This window comes from Rhinolophus sinicus, chromosome 2 (genome assembly GCF_057876585.1).
Source record: "Rhinolophus sinicus isolate RSI-liver-muscle chromosome 2, RSI-T2T, whole genome shotgun sequence".
Taxonomy (NCBI): Eukaryota; Metazoa; Chordata; class Mammalia; order Chiroptera; family Rhinolophidae; genus Rhinolophus; species Rhinolophus sinicus.
In genome coordinates, this window is record NC_142502.1 from 105363004 (window position 1) to 105378964 (window position 15961).

The 15961-nt window shown below is 53.9% G+C and overlaps 2 protein-coding genes and 1 long non-coding RNA gene across 4 annotated transcripts in view; 2 read left to right on the top strand and 1 right to left on the bottom strand.

Annotated features, from left to right (window-relative positions):
- MLN (motilin) lies at positions 1-9471 on the top strand. Of its 2 annotated transcripts, XM_019738779.3 has the most exons (5): positions 1-571; positions 2999-3122; positions 4961-5077; positions 8444-8552; positions 9313-9471. In XM_019738779.3, exons 2-5 carry the CDS (start codon positions 3006-3008, stop codon positions 9321-9323), a joined length of 354 nt encoding a protein of 117 aa, XP_019594338.1. In that variant the 5' UTR covers positions 1-571; positions 2999-3005; the 3' UTR covers positions 9324-9471. The 2 variants fall into 2 exon arrangements, with proteins under 2 accessions (XP_019594338.1, XP_074188911.1); XM_074332810.2 differs by lacking the exon at positions 9313-9471 and having other exon boundaries at positions 18-571; positions 8444-9085.
- On the bottom strand, positions 1134-15714 carry LOC148758867 (uncharacterized). Its single transcript, XR_016020352.1, has 2 exons — positions 15578-15714; positions 1134-1668 (listed from the first exon to the last, which is right to left on the bottom strand). It is a non-coding gene; the product is annotated as an uncharacterized LOC148758867 (long non-coding RNA).
- Positions 14928-15961, top strand: part of LEMD2 (LEM domain nuclear envelope protein 2) — a 20234-nt gene continuing 19200 nt past the window's right edge. Inside the window, exon 1 of the mRNA XM_019738778.3 lies at positions 14928-15686. Coding sequence (XP_019594337.2) covers positions 14981-15686 — 706 coding nt within the window. The 5' untranslated portion in view covers positions 14928-14980. The remainder of the gene's footprint in view (positions 15687-15961) is intronic.

The following is a 15961-nucleotide window of genomic DNA, read 5'->3' on the forward strand; positions in this document are numbered from 1 at the left end:
TCCCACAGAGCCTCTGGTGCTCCCCAGCCCTGAATCTGGGCTGTCATTTTCTTTTCATTAATCGATTGAAACGCTGCCATGCACTCCTGAGCATTTCTTTCATGAGGAGCTTCGGGGGAAGACTGAAGACGAGTTATCTTCCTAATACAGCACTCTGACAGGCTGACAGAGAATCTGATCACTGAGCCGGCCTGGAGATACTCAACAACATCATACATTTAAGTAACAAAAAAGAAAGTGTTTTCATTAAAATGACCCTCTGAGCGGCAGCTGAGTTCTAAGTGGACAGGAGTCGGGGTGGGGGGCTGGCCGCCACCAAACCCTGTCTGTCGCATGAGGAAGAGGCTTTCCAGGAAAGCCCCAGAAAGTCCATAGCATTGCAGGCCCAGCCCATTGTTTCCACGAGCTCCAAGAATTCAGACTCCCCAGCCAGAGCCCCCAAAGGTGTGGCCAAAGCTTAATGGGCTCCAAAGGGAAGACCACAGGTATATAAGGGCCTGTCAGAGCAGCCAGACACCAGAGGACAAGCAGAGAGAGACTCTGCCAGGCCCACGCAGACCACGGTCACGCTGTGAGTAGCCATAGAAGAAAGCGGGTGGGAAAGGTGGTCAGCATGGAGCCCCAAGGCAGAGTGGTTTGGTGTGAGCTGACTGGCTCAGATGTCCCTCTGTCATCGTCAAATACTCAGCTGTGCTTCCAAGGGCCCCAGGCTGATCCCCAGAAGAGCAGGCTAAAGCCACTCATAGTAAGCAGCTACAGGGCTTCCCTGAGGTGTGGAGGCTGTGGGGGCAGCAGGTGAGTGCAATGGCTGGCAACAGAGAGGCTGTTTGGATGGGCGGTGCCATCGACTGCAGGCCAGAAACCCAAGCCAGAGCTCAGCAGGGACCCCACTTGGCATGCAAGCTTTGCTCTGGAAAGTTAAGGCGAAAAGCTGGTCCCTAGGGAGATTACATAGCTCAGCAAGATCCCCCAGGCTTGGCACTCTCCGAGCTGGAGCCCGTCCCCAGTGATAGAACGGGAAGTTAGCACCTCACCACATTGTGAGAAGCTCTCTCCCACTCTGAGCTCCCCGGAACGCAAATGAATGTAGGTGATATGTTGACTGCCAGTTGGATCAAGAAAATGAGCAGCAATTGGCTTTTGCCTTTTTTTATTTCAAGTTTTATTGATTCTTATGGAGTGAATTAAATGCCAACACCAGAATGCAAAGGGATCCATAGCGACTCCGTGAAGGAAATGGGATGTCATAAATGTGACACATGTGTCTCCACTGGGAGGGAAAGTGGGGCCCCAGGGGAAGGACAGGAACAGAGGGGAGGAGCAGTGATTCAGAGCTTCCCACCCCCACCCGCTCTCTGACCCCTCAAGATCCTTCCAGGAACTCTGTACAGGACCTCGGCGTCCAAGAGGTGGTTTTCTGTGAGTGGACAGTCCTTCCCACCCCCCTGGAATTTGTGTGCAGCTGGATGGGAGCTGTCTGAGCTCTCATGCTCTTGTTTGTGAAGTTTTATCAAGATGGGGAGAAAAAGTAGGATGGGGCCACAGGAAAGCAAGAAGGCAGAGGGTACTGTTGAGTAGAGGTGGCTTCAGATGACAGAGACAGGTCCTGGCAGAGAAGCAGGACACAGCCTTGGCAGATTCTCTCCAAAGTGAGCGTCAGGGCCGGACCTGCAGAGAACGGGGAGGCCCGCTTAGGCAGGACCCTCTCCTATGCAACTGGATCCTGTGGGAGGCTCAAGTTGACCCCGGATGCTCTTTATCTGAACCCCTGTAACAACCCCATGCCTGCTACAGGAGAGGCTACCCCTGGTCCCTCCCTGCTCTGGGGGCCTGGCCCCTGGGCTCAGCAGCCCACCCAGCATAGGAATGTTGGTGCCCGAGATACACTGAGCAGGCCTGCCCCCTGCGATGCCCTTCACCGCCTCGTGTGGCCGGCGGCAACATATGGTGGGGTATTGGGAAAAGCACAGCCACCTCTGCCTGTGAATGAGTCCCTCCCCCCCTCCCCGGATCACACCTGCTCCCAGGGGCATGAGGATCCTGTGGGAGGGGACTCGGAATGGGACACTGGGCACTAGTGTAAGGAATCAACCGAGGCTGGCACCCAGCAGGCCACGCCCTCCTCCCCATCCTGACCCCTTCTCACGTCTCTGCACTCCTGCTGTCACCGTGCCCACTGCTTCCTGTCAGGTCTCTGCAGCCCACCTTCCTGCCCGCCATTCCAGACATACCCACTTCCTGGGATGCAGAGGGCCAGCACTCATGGCATGGTGAGGTGGGAGGGGGGGGCTTGCAGGGACGAGGTGCCCCTGTTGTTTCTGCATGGCAGCTAACAGGCCACTAGATTTGCTGGAGATGGGGAGGGGTTTGTTCCAGAGCCAGTGCTGGCCCCAGAGCACTGGGGACCCCACTCCCAGGTCTTGGACGCTGCTCCACACTGAAGTTTGCCTTCTGGCTCTGTCTCCACATGGGCAGAGGGTCTCAGTCCTTTTCCCTCTAGACCCAGGGTCTTAGCCTGGTGCTCCCAAGTAGAGTCAGGGTCTTCTGGGCCTAGGTCCATCCCTTTCAACATCCTAATTGGCTCAGGGAGCAGGGCAGGCTCCCTGGATCTTGGGGCATAGTTCTGTTGATAATCTAGGAGTTTTTCTCTGATACATGAGGTCCCTCCCACTTCGAGCCCAGCTGACCTCAGCAGAACTCACCTATAACAAAGAGGAGAGCTAATAAGTGGAATGATTCTTCCCTGGTGTGTGGCAGGGGGCCGGGCGGCCTCTCCCAGGTGCTGGGTCAGCTCTCATGGCTCTGGGGTAGAATGGGGTCTCTGAGCTCATCCAGTAAAGCCCCATACCAGGTCCACGTCCAGAGAGGCTAAGGAGCTTGCTCAAGATCACACAGCCACAAGTGGAGCATGGACCAGAGCTGAGGGCTCCTGCCTCCCATGCAGCGATCCATCCCTGTGCCCTAAACTTCAGGACAGGAACTCTCTGTCTTTGTCCAGCTCCAAGATGGTGTCCCGCAAAGCCGTGGCTACCCTGCTGCTGGTTCATGTCGCCACGATGCTGGCCTCCCAGACAGAAGCCTTCGTTCCCATTTTCACCTACAGCGAATTCCAGAGGATGCAGGTAAGAAATCTGCTGCCCACCTCCCCAGGGTGGCCCAGGTGACTCAGAGCCCTGCTCAGCACTGAAGTGGTGTGAGTTTTTCTAAGGCACAAGTGTCACTTCTATAAACCTACGTTTAATCAACTATGCCAGTGACACTGAGAACGGCATGAAGGACCTGGACCCAAGATGACCTCAGACTTCAGCTGTCTTCGTGGCCACCTCCACCATTTCATGAGTGCCACTCAAAGTTGTCAGTGGAGTGATATCTTTGCCCACCTTTGCCCATCCTTCAGAGGAAATTTTCAATTAACAAGTCAATAAATATTTGCTGAGCATCTGAGTGAGAAGCCAGACATACAAGGAAATTTAAGAACCTCCCGTCTTCAAGGAGCAGGCTCGGGAGTCAAGACACAAACATATGAAAAATTCACTAACAATAAAAGACAAAAGGGAGATGTCACAAGGCAGGGAATGATTAATTGCACAATAAGTGATGCTGATGGTAAGCGCTGAGTTCAGAGGAGGGAGCAGTCACTGTGGGCTGGCACCTGTTCGGGAGCCTACAGGGAAAAGGTGAAGCCTGAGCTGGGGCCTTGAGAGAGCAGGAGAGAGGGAGGCACGGGTGGGAGCAGACGTCCAGGGTGGGAGAGAAGGGGGCTTTCCGTGTAGCAGCGGCCAAAGCCTCCTTCTCTTTAGAGCCCAGGAGGAAATAAGGCAGGCTGAACCGAACCAGGCAGCGGGGCCTGAGGAAAACTGGACTCCCTGTGACTTTTTAGATGCCAGGGGTTCTGAGTGTCTGTGCTAACACTGGTTTCTCTCTTTTACGTGGGGAGATGAAGAAATGGAGTTCCATGTCCCACCAGTCCGAGGGCAAGTCTCTAATAGGGGCAGTTCTCTGGGAGGTCATATGACTCTGCGGTCTGGCTTCTGTGTCTACACCCTCTGTCCAGGGCAAGCATCCATATACCCACTAAACAGTGTCCCTTGCAAAGGCAAGGCTGGACCCAGCTCCCCTTCCTCAGGGACAGACATGCTAACAGATGGAGAAGAAGCAGCAGGCCCCCTAAACATACCTTCCTCCATCACTGGCTCTCTCTCCAGAAAAGACAATCAGTTGTTCTAGAATCACCACACCTCAGGGCAGGCCCAGAGCTGAATCCCAAGAGTGTCATTGAAGAAACTAAAGGAAAGTGGTGTATCTGATCTCAGTGCTGGGGGAACTGGCAAGCAGAATGCCAGGCAAGATTTGGGACGGGACAGAAATAGGCAAACTCAGTAGAGTATAAACTAGCAAAATGGCAGTCGAAGGACATTTTGCATTAATCTGCTCTATGGTTTTGCTCCCTGTAATTGCCAGGCTCCGGGGTTTTTATAAAGAAGCTGCAAACTCCTTCCTCCATAATTCATCTCCCTGTCTTGCCTTTTATAAATCACCTCCCAAGCACTCCAGTTTCCAGGCCACTCCACATGGCACCCTTGCAAGCTAGAGTGTCTTGTCACCTTTCTTATAGGCTCTCTGCTAAGAAAAACACATTTTCACACTTAATATGCATGAAAAAGGCCATTATTTTCAGCATTTTAACTTAATTAACAGTAACAATCTGGGTGCAACGTTTGAACTTCAAAGGAACAGATTCCTCTTTAAGTTAAGCTGTGTGTGGGCTACTCCGAGGACCATTAGGCCACTGGGTGGCTACGACTCCTGGACTCCTCGTGCAGGAGGCACCTGGGGAGAAGGGGCTCTTGTGGCCTGTGGGGAGCTCAGGCCAGTTGGCATCCTGGGCAGAAACAGGCCAGGGGCATCTGGGTGAGTTGAGGGAAGCCAGGTTTTGTGCAATTTTATGCTCTGCCCCTAGGAAAAGGAGCGGAACAAAGGACAAAAGAAATCCCTGAGTGAACAGCAGAGGTCTGAAGAGGTGGGTTCTCTGGACCCCGCAGAGCCCACAGAGGAGGGAGAAAACCTAGTTATCAAGGTAAGCAAAGGGGGGCACAGTGCAAAGAAACCTAATGCAGGTTCCCCGAGCCAGCCAGAGAATGTGCCTGGGTGCAGCAGTGAGCCAGCCATTCAGGCAACAAACTCCACCCTAGGAGGGAGAGATAGACCTACCAACAATGAGACAATAAACCATTTTAGTACCAAATAGGGAGGTTTGATAGAAAGTGATGGGCTGGGATTTGGGGGCACTGCTTTGGGTGGGGGAGGGGTCAGGGAAGGCCTCTTGGAGGAGGTGACATTTGCTGAAACCTGAATGATGAGGAGGAGCCCTTCCTTCAGGTGATGAATACTCACTGGGCCCTGCTATGTATGTGGCACAGTTGCAGGCCCTGGAGATAGAGTGGTGAACAAAACCGACAAATCCTCTGCCCTCCTGGTGCTCACATTCCAGCGGGGGAACCACAAACAAGATACTGGAAGGATGGGCAACACATGAAAAACAGGATAAATAAGCAAACTTTGTAGTATAGCAGGTAGTGATAGGTGCTGTGGAGGAAAATAAAGCAGGGAAAGCAGATGGGGTTGGTTGCGATTTTAAATAGGGTGATTAGAGCTTCATGAGTAGATGGTATTAGTGCAACGAGCTGAAGAGAATGAGAGAGTGAACCATAAGAATGTTTTTGGGAAGAGCATTCCAGGCAGAAGGAATAGCCAGTGCAAAGGCCCTGAGACAGGAGTGGGCCTGGTGTATTCAGGGAACAGTGAGGAGGCCAGAGGGGCTGGAGCAGAGGGATTAAGGGGAGAGAGTGGGAGGTGAGGCAGGAATGTGGACTTCATAGGCCATCGTTTGGACTTGGCTTTCACTCTGTTGACTGGGGCCTTTGGGGGCTTTGAGCAGAGGAAGGACATGATCTGGTTTACATTTAAAAGAGTCTCCCCAGCTTCTGTGTTGAGAACAGGTTGAAGGGGCAAAGGCAGAATTAGGGAGACCACTGCGGAGGCTGCTGGTGTGTGTGTGTGTGTGTGTGTGTGTGTGTGTGTGTGTGTGAGAGAGAGAGAGAGAGAGACAGACAGAGACAGAGAGAGACACAGAGAGAGACACAGAGAGAGACAGAGAGACTCAGCCCAGGTGGCCATGGTGGAGTGTGGGGACAGAGTCAGGAGGGCAGTTTCCAGGCTCTCGGCCTCACGTGGAAAGGTGCTTACTCGGGTAGTAAGTGGCCATCAACTGTGATTGGATGGCCATCAGCTGTGGCTAGTTGGCCGTCAGCTGTAACCAGTCAGCCATTGGCCACTAACATAACTGCCGTGGCTACGCTAGCAGAAAATGGGGGCTAGCAAGAAAGTGGTGGCTGAGCTAGCAAGCTCAGATTGCAGTTAGCATGGCGGATTGCAGCTAGCAAGTGAGGTTGGTTGGCAGAGAGAAAGAAGTGGACGGCAGGTTGCGGATCGTGTGGCTCCTGCCTCCTGTGTCTCCAACCAAGCCTCCAATGAGACTGTAGTGGTATGACTCCCCTATCTATGGCTCCGTGGGTGTTCCTTTCTGGCCTCACCATGTCCTGCGTTCTTATGTGGGGAGCGGGAGCTGAGACCCCACATGACACCCGGCATGACATGGAGGCAGAGCAAATTGGTAGGATTCTAGAAATATTTTGGCGGTAGAAGACCACAGGACTTTCTGAAAGAACGGATATAGGATGTGAATAGAGAAAAGTACAAGCTGACTGTGAGGCTTTTGGCCGAAACCCTGGGAGGATGACTGGCTACTTCCTGAGACGGTGAAGCCTGTGGTGGCTGCAGGTTGACAAGAGGACAATCAGGAGGTGAGGCTGGAACTGCAGACGGTGAGGTGCCTGCTGGGCATCCAGGCGGAGACCTTGCAAAGGCAGGTGGACACACAAGTCTGGACTTCAGGAGAAGTTAGGGCTGGACACAAATGTGGGAGTCATCAGCAATCAGATGGAATTTCAAGCCAAGATAGGGTGAGATCATCCAGCGGGCGGGTAGAGACAGAAGGGAGAGGCCTCAGGCTGAGCGTGAGGCACTTCCTGTCAGGGGCCTGGGGGGGGCACTGATATCTAGAGAGTGAGGACCTTGCCAAGGTCACACCGAGGTCAGGGTAGCACCGAGCTGGACTCCGTGCCTCCTGCCTTCCACGGGACACGGCCAGCGATCTTGCCACATCCTCAGGTTGCCGCAGCACGCTGCCCATAGCAGTGAGGTCGGACGTGTGAGAGAGAATGATCCTGCTTCTGTGACCACACTGGGTGGGGGTTCCTTCCCTCCCACATGCTACCCTGGCTCTTGAGAAGAGAGCTGGGAGTGAGCCTCCAGCTGGCAAAGGGGGAGCTGGCTCAGAACTGCCCTATACATGCCCCTGAGGCAGAGATTAAGGCCCTGCTTGCACGTTTCATCCAAGGTAACATCTCGGAAGGCTTAGGGTGTGGCACCTCTCATCCCCTCTCCATCTCCCTAGAACCATGCTATGCAGGCCAAGAGGAAACTGAGGCCTAGAGAAAGGCATAGCCACAGCAATGGAATGGCACAGGCCAGGCTGAGACCCGGACCCCACAGAAGCACACCTAAGGTTGCCCTTCAGGCATCTAGAGCCCATTTTCCACTGACAGGGCGCCTGGTGGGAAGTAGGGAGCAGGCCTGGGAGAAGGCCATCAGGCCTAGCCTACCTGTAACAAAACCACTGAACCAGGAAGCTCCCAGGAAGTGAGACCAATCAGTGCCCCTGGCTCTGCTGCAACGTCTTTTGGTGGCGACCCTCCAGACAGGTCCTCTAGGGTCTCACTTATAGCCTGAGACCCTACAGTGTAGCCTGGTGGTCTCTGACACAGACCCTGGAGACAGGCCCCCTGGGTGTACCTTTTTTTCCTCTCTTACTTAGTATCTGTGTGGCCTTCAGCAAGTTATTTAACCACTTTGTCCTCAGTTTCCTCATCTGCAAAATGGAAACACTAATAGTCTCTACATCATAGGGCTATTGAGAGGCTTAATACACTAAAGCATTTAGGATGACACCTGGAGTGTGCTGAGGCTCCGCAGTGTTAGCTATCATTATTCAGGACAAGGGGGCAGTGAGAAAAGCCAGGGGGGTTCCACCAACCTCACCCCTCCCATCCCACCTTCCCCACCAGAGGAGGTTTTTTGGTCCTCCTCCCAGCAGGTCTCAGGGACTTCCAGGATCCAGCCCCCTGGTTAGAACTGGGGGGGGGGGGGGGGGGGACGGGTGTTGTGCCAGAATTCCCATCTGGCCCTAGAAGCCCAGAGGATCCCAGAGGAGCAGGGAATGTGGAGCCAGCAGAGTGTGTTGTTCCCAGCCACCTGTGGGGCACCCAGGGGTTAATGGCACTCGGTGCCTCTCCCCTCTTGTTAACTCTGCCTTATTTCACAGCTGACTGCTCCTGTGGAAATTGGAATGAGGATGAACTCCAGGCAGCTGGAAAAGTACCGGGCCGCCCTGGAAGGGCTGCTGAGTGACGTGCTGTTGTCCACCCAGAACGGTAAGGGGAGGGCAGGTGTCACTGCAGCTGGGGCCTGGCCTCCACCCACTGCAGTGTTAATATTCCAGGAGCGAATCCGTCCGAGCAGGGTTTGGGAACGGCAATTTGTTTTTCTGCTTTGCACTTGAGAAAATGTCTTCTCCTGCAAGAGTGTCTCCCACCCCACGTCCCACCCCCTGCCCTAGGTCTCTGAGCCTAATCACAGACAGGCTGGCTTGCATGGGTGCTGGTGCCCAAGGCACCCCGTTCCCCAGCCAGGGGCATCTCAAGGCCCTGCTTGGATGGCTCAGGCCTGTTTTTCAAACACCTTTCTGGCAGAGGGCTAAAATGAATGACCCTCCCAAAACACCACTGAAGGAAACCCTGGGGCAGTGGGGCCACAAAGGCTGCATTTTTTCATCATTCTGCACGTTGAAGTCCTTAGCCCCACTTGGCCTTGCCCAGTTCAAGGTCTGTCCGAGTTACTTGTGCAAAGGTAGGTCTTGGATGACAAACAGCCACTAATTACTTCTCACAGTCAGTCCCCAGGAGGAGAGAAGGGCAGGGAGGAAGTGCTGGAGGTGGAGAAACTGGGAGGTTAAATGACTTGCCCCAGGCTACAGAGAAAGCTAGAGGTAAAGTTTCCAGAAACCTGGTAAAACCTGCCCCTGCTGGGTGCCCCTCCTCCCTCGGACCTGCAGGCAGTTTTAGAAGGTGGTTTCATAAGCTCCTAAGCGGACCTGCTGACACTACTGAGCTGCAAATCTCTGCTTTTCTCCAGCAGCCAAGTGACAGCCCACTCCTGGAAGAAGGTGCCAGAACTGGGAGCCCCCTCCCACTCGTGGAAGCCCCGAAGTCTGCATGGCCCATCAGCTGGGCTTGGAAGGAAGACACCCTCTCCTAAGCAAATCCCCCTCCAGCAAATAAAATGTAAAATATATAGCAATGACTCTTTTATTTAATATCTTAATTTCCAAAGGTCAAACTCAGGTCATGCCATAAAGGGGGGAAAAATACAGCTCAGAGGGAGTTTGGCCATAAGTGGTGCATACGTTAGCCAACTGTGTACGTTTTGTAAATTCTATGTTCAAATATTCGGACCCACAGAATTGGAAGATTTGCACTGGCCCTTCTGTCATTGGTGAGGAAACTGAGGCAGCATAGTTTTGTCCACACTCAATGGCAGAGCGAGGACTGAAGTCAGGTCTCCTGAATCCTGGTCCATTTGCAGTCTACCAGTGCGCTTGAGGTCTAATGGGCCAGAGCGTTTTAAGGCCTCTGCTCTCAACCCCTTGCTGAGCAACTGCCAGCTAGCCCTTTAACCTCAATGAACCCTTGCAAAAGCAAGGTGGTAATATCCGCCTTGAAATGTGGGGACAAAGGCACCAGCAAAGAGCAAATTATCATCACCTTATAACTACGTGCTCCAGTATCTGCAGCAAAATTACACAGCCAACTCACTTATTTCTGCCTTCTAAACAAAACTGGATGGGAATTTTCAGTTTTTAATTTAACTTTACATTAATGAATGTTCATTTATTTATAAGCTAGGGCCGTATAGGAACCATAGGTTACCAGCAATTAGACACAGTGCCCGTTCCATGTTTCCACCCATCCAACCACCGCGGGGGCTTAACTGCAGATAGCTACCGGAAAAGAAGAGCCCACCCCTTAAAAAGGACCCTCCTTTGGGGTGCTCTGAAAGCTGAGGAACCCCCAAGCCTTCCATAGCACCCAGGTCCCACTCACATGCTGCACTTTCAGTTTCCAATGCACGTACTAATCAACCCAAGCACAGCTGCAGGTGCCCGGGAAATGCTGCCAAGACGCCCAGTAATAAATGGAGAGAGGGCTGCGTGGGGCGTGCAGGAGAGAAAGGAGGAAAAGACACCGGGATCTATAAAGCATGCGACTGGGAGAAATTGAATCCAGGACTCCTGGTCCTTCCCAGTTCCCCCCATGCCTGTCACGCCATTATCTGTAATACACTCCAAGAAGCAGAAAAACAAAATGCTGTTTCCATGTGGAAGACAGATTTAATTTCTTTTCCCCACTCTGCTCTGACCTGCCCCTACAGTGAGACCACCTTCACCCGTCACCAGCAGGGGGTGCCCATTTCTGGGGCAGGGGTCCCAGCACCCTTTGGGGAATTTTCTTTAGAATCCTGGGTTTATAGAGCAGTGTTGAAATAGGTGCCATGCAGGGAAATGAGACCCCTAAGCGAATTCGCCCCAGGTGGTCTCCATCTTTTTTAATGGGAATTGGCTCAGCAACCACAGCTCCTGGAAAGTGTGAGGGTGCTGCCTGTTCTGCAGAACAGCCCTGTTCAAAGCTCAGTGCTGCAGCCGGCTTGTCCCGACCCTCGCCCCGTGGCCTCTGATGTGTTTCTCAGTAATGAGCCACAACAGGGACCCAGCCACCACCGGCATCTGTATGCACAGTGCCCCGGGCCCGGTTTAGATGTGTCGGCTCCTTTCTTCTCTCCTTTTCCTCCTTCTGCCACTGTTCGATTTCTCACAATCAGCTCAAATAATTCTTTTCCTCCAACGAGCTCCTCCGGTTTCTAGGACAGCAGACTCTATTGCTTACAGGACCTGTACAGCCCTGGAAGAAATTAAAATTGGGGGAAGGTTGCAGAGGATTCTGTGAGCTGAGCCAAGAGAAAATGACCAGGTTTTCACAAAACAGAAGAAAGACGAGACACACACATTCTTGCTTAAAGTCACAGAATGCCTGGGCCACGACCCAGCCAGGGTCAGAGATGGGGAGGGCCCAGGGGACCCAGTCCGATGAGGATGGGCTCTTCCTCACCGCGCTGAGGTTTATCCAGCAAAATCTGCAAGAATCTCTCCAGATACCTGGCAATTACGGAGAGTTATAGATTACCCGTCTTCATTTGGAATGTACTTTACACTTACCAGGACCACAGGTAATTATAGGGCAACCTAGCCGCACAAGATGGAGAGGATGAGGCATATTCTCAGTAGCCACATTCGTGTGATTTTATAATTACTGAGCTATGTGGATTTGCCATGAAATTGAATAGTTAAAAGCAAATACTAATTGCCTGATATCTGTACTCTGTAATTTAGTATAATCTAATCATGGACAATGTCCAAAAGAAAGTGCTCTGAAAGCATTACATTTTTCTTCATACACAATTCGATATTGACATTGGGGGATGTATTCCATGCCTCTTAAGGAACTCTTACCCACAGACATCAAAGTGTGTGAGTGGCCAAGAGAGTGAGAGTTTTGTTTCATTTTCTGTTGATTCTGAAAAGCAGGTGACAAAACTGCCCATTAAGCCCGTTCTAGCATTTTGCTGTGACTCTCTTTGCCCCTTCATTGACCTAGAGCGATGGGAAGGGTGACCCTTCTCTTCCACGACACAAAAATGACGCAACAAGATGTTGGGCAGTGCTGGGGCCATTGCAATCAAAATCTGAGCCCAAAATGGCACCCATATTGTCCCCCCTTTCCAGCCACACTCTCCCAGTGCCCCCGCCCCACAGTGTGACGCCAGGCATGACATGGTTTGAAGGAAGCCCAGAATAGCTGAGGGACCCACGAGGCTGGTGACGAGGTGGATCAAGGACAAGTCCATGGTCCCTGAGCGTCTTTAAGGACCTGACAAATGTGTGCAGGGCTTTGCAGCAGGAGGAGGAGAATGGAACCCACTGAAAGATTTATGGCTGTTATTATTATAAGGCTCTTCTGAGACAGCGAGAGGTCAACAGGACGGCAGGCAGCGTGGCAGCCCTCTGGGAAGCCAGAGCGTCCTCCGAGCAGCCCCTCACCTCTGCTAAATGTGTGGATGTGGTTACTAAGTAGATTTAGACACTGGAGCTTGTTTTTCCTCTTTTGTCTTTAATAAATCAGGAAGCCCGACCGCAGCCTGAGCTGCTCACCTTAACAAAAAAAATCACAACACAGCGATGAGAAACGAGAGTGGTCAGGGTGGATGTTGACTTTGCAATGTTGCCCTTTTCTCTAAAATATGGGTTCTCCTCCTGAACAGGCCTGGTTGAAGAACCAGAATGAGGACACAGAAAGGCAGACTCTGAGAAGGGCCTCAAGGGCCTCATGCACAGCCCCCCTTCCCCATGGGGCAGTGGTGGCAAAGAAGCACTGAGGCCCGGGTTGGGAGAACACAAGGGTCAGCGAAGGAAGTATGGCGACGGCTAGATGGAGGAAAGCGAACAGCAACAAGCCGATTGCACTAAAGCAAGTGAAATGGCTTTGGGGACAGAGGCTGTTGATGGAGGACCCAGAGAGGTTAGTCATCCAGGGAGGGGGCGGGACTGGAGCAGGAAGTTCAGAAGGAACATGGGAAGGCCGAGACCTGGGAGGAAAGACTGATATGTGAGGTTTTTTTCTGACTTTCTCAATCAGATTGTGAGGTTTCTTCTTGGAGGGAGTGGGGAAGGAAAGCACTGAGCAGCAAACCTGCTCTAAGTGGTGGCACACCACACCAAAAGCCTGCTGGACACAGCAGACAAGCCACCGGGGAGGCAGAAGGGTGGACCATGGGGGTCGGGGTGACGGTTCCGGGCCACAGGGAAGACACAGGGAGGGGTGGGAGGAAGGTCATTTGGCCCTAGGTGTGTGTGGCAGCCGCAGCGACCCCAAACACAGCAAAGGCTGACAAAACTGACAAAGCCCACTCTGGGGACCACTAACTGGGGTGGTTCCAGTTCAGTACGTATTTTTAAATCACCCTGAGATCCATTGTGATGAAACGACCATAACTCTGCGAAAGGCTGTGACTTTTAACTTTGTTTAAGCATCAGTTTCAAGCCCTCTTAGAACACACAGGGCCAGTATTGATGCCGAAAGGCTCATTCTTTATATATTGAACTGCACAGCTGCAAGGAGTTGCACAAATGTTACCAACTCATTTGTCATGCAAACAGTGCTTCAGAAAGAAATAAAATACTATTATGTGGTATATGTGTTAGGCAATCACTATATCAAATCCATGGCATTCCGTGCAAACACAGGCAGAGGAAAGGAAAACAACACTTGGTGAGAGAAATCGCACCACATGGGAGCAGCTAAGTCGGGGACATGGGGAGGCTAACAACAGAAGCTGACCAAGCCGAGGCTGTAATTTTTCCAGCAATTGTGGCCAGTGTTGAATGTCCCTGTGGTAGAGCAAGCGGCAGGAATGCAAACTACTGGCAGAGGGGCCTTACCTGCTGACCCCCAGGAAAGGGGCACGGGGGTGGGGTGGGGGGGCGGGTGGGTGATGGGACTGTAGGGGAGAAGGGGAGAACCGAACTGAAGAGGTAGGAATGGAATGGAACCCAGGAGGCCTGCGATCAATGTTTGGGAAAGGCAGTTGATGGGGGATGTGGAAGGAATACAAAGAGGGAGAGGGAGGCTGAAGGAAGACAATGAACCATAGCTCTATTTCCATTTGCCACCACTCCCCAGGCTTCCCTTAGGGCTTTCTCCCTAAGAGCTGTCTCTTAATCAAACAGCGAGCCCTCTGGGAGGTTCTACACAGTAATGCTGCTGCAGGGATATAAGTATAAACACTTAGGAGCATATGCAGGGCTCTGTCCTAAGCGCCTTACACAAATCACCTCTTCTCATCCTCCCAAAACCCCAGGAGGTTTACTAACCAACAGGCTAGCAATGTTAATTAGATATGATCACACATCTAATAGTGGTGGAGTTGGGATTCGAGAACCCCCAACATAAATCCACCCCCTACCCATCTCTCCTTATGAAAATCCCACCATCCAGCCACACAGCCTCCTCCCAGAGCCTGAACTGCGCACTCGAGCCCAAAGGCGTTTGGCTCTTCTGCCCCCTCCGTGGATGTGAAGCGGCGCCCCCTTCAGCAGGAGATCCCGCCAGGCCTGCTTCCAGCTGGGGCCAGGCCTGCAGGCCCTTGGTGCCGCCGGAAACACAGGCCTGCGAGCCACAGAGCATGCCTGAGGTCTACTCCACAACCCAAACGAAGCCCTTCCCTGAGCGCAGAAGGGATCAACATGGTCCTCAAACACCGAGAGGGGCAGTTTCCGTCTCCCTACTCTAGTAGTGGCTTGCCTTTCACCCTTAAGCAATTCATGCATTAAATCAACAGGATTTTGTGAGTGTCTGCCACGTGCGAGGGACTGCGCAAGGGGCAGAAGATTCAGAAATAAACACCGATCGGTCTTACGGGCGAGGCAAAGGAACTGAACTGGGAGAGGAAGGAAAAAAGGAAGAAAACATAAAAAACACCCCTCTAACCTCCCCAATATGGCGGCCATAATGGCTGAGTCTGACCTCCTCATCATGGCGGGGCGGCCGCCTGGCTCCGACCATCTCAACATGGCGGTCGTGAATGACCTTCCCATCATGGCGTAGGGCCCCGCCCGCTCCGCCGCGGCCGCGGGCGGGAGCAGTTCCGGGTACAGTTCGCGCCGGGGTGGGCTGGGGGCGGCGTCCTGGCCATGGCTGGCCTGTCGGACCTGGAGCTGCGGCGGGAGCTGCAGGCCCTGGGCTTCCAGCCAGGACCCATCACCGATACCACCCGGGACCTGTACCGCAACAAGCTGCGCCGCCTGCGGGGAGCAGTCCGGCAGCGGGAGGAGGCCCGGCCACGGGGCGAGGAGCGGTTGCGGGAGGAGGCCCGGCTGCGCGAGGAGGCGCCGCTGCGCGCCCGGCCCGCCGCGGCCTCTGTGCGATCGGAGCCCTGGCTCTCCCCGCTCGCCTCGAGCTCGACCTACGCGACCTCTGGGGCCTTCGGCGATCTCGGGGCGCCCGCGGCTTCCTGGTCCGGGAGCCGCGGCCTCGCCTACCCCGCCCGCCCTGCGCCGCTCAGGCGCCGAGCCTCGGTCCGGGGCAGCTCCGAGGAGGACGAGGACGCTCGGCCACTCCACAGGGCCACGCCGGGTCTCGGGGCCCGTCGCTTGTGGACCGCGTCTCCGACGCGGCTGCCCTCCTCCCTCCATGACCCGGTGCCGCGGCCTGGCCTGCGGGGGACGCGAGCGGGCCCAGCGGGCACGGCGCGGGCCCGGCCCGAGGGGGGGCGGCGGCTGGAGCGCTACCTGTCCCGGTTCCTGCTCTGGGCTAGCCTGGTGTTGCTGCTCGTCTTCCTGATCATCCTCTGGGTGAAAATAGGCAAATCCTCGGAGCCACAGGAGGCGGAGGACAACAGTACGTCCCGGGCCGGCGCAGGGGAGGGCCCTGGGCGCGCGTGTGTCCACCCGAACGACCACCTGTTCCTCTCAACGCCAGGCTGCCCGTTCCCCGCCTTGGTCAGGTGCCTCTGGCTGTCTGCTTATCTCCAGACCTGACTTCCCTTCCTCCAGCTGTGGGAGAGAGGGCCGGGATTCCTGCATCAGCAATAATTCCCGTCTTCACTTTCTCCTGTTCTCGTTTTCTGCCCGAGCCCTCCCTACTAATCTCCCCTTCAACCATGTGCTGGAAGC

Coding starts and splice junctions, on each gene's coding strand:
- MLN (XM_074332810.2), top strand. CDS start 3,006: ATGGTGTCCCGCAAAGCCGTGGCTACCCTGCTGCTGGTTCATGTCGCC. Junction 3,123..4,960: donor GCGAATTCCAGAGGATGCAG/GTAAGAAATCTG, acceptor CTCTGCCCCTAG/GAAAAGGAGCGGAACAAAGG. Junction 5,078..8,443: donor GAGAAAACCTAGTTATCAAG/GTAAGCAAAGGG, acceptor CTTATTTCACAG/CTGACTGCTCCTGTGGAAAT.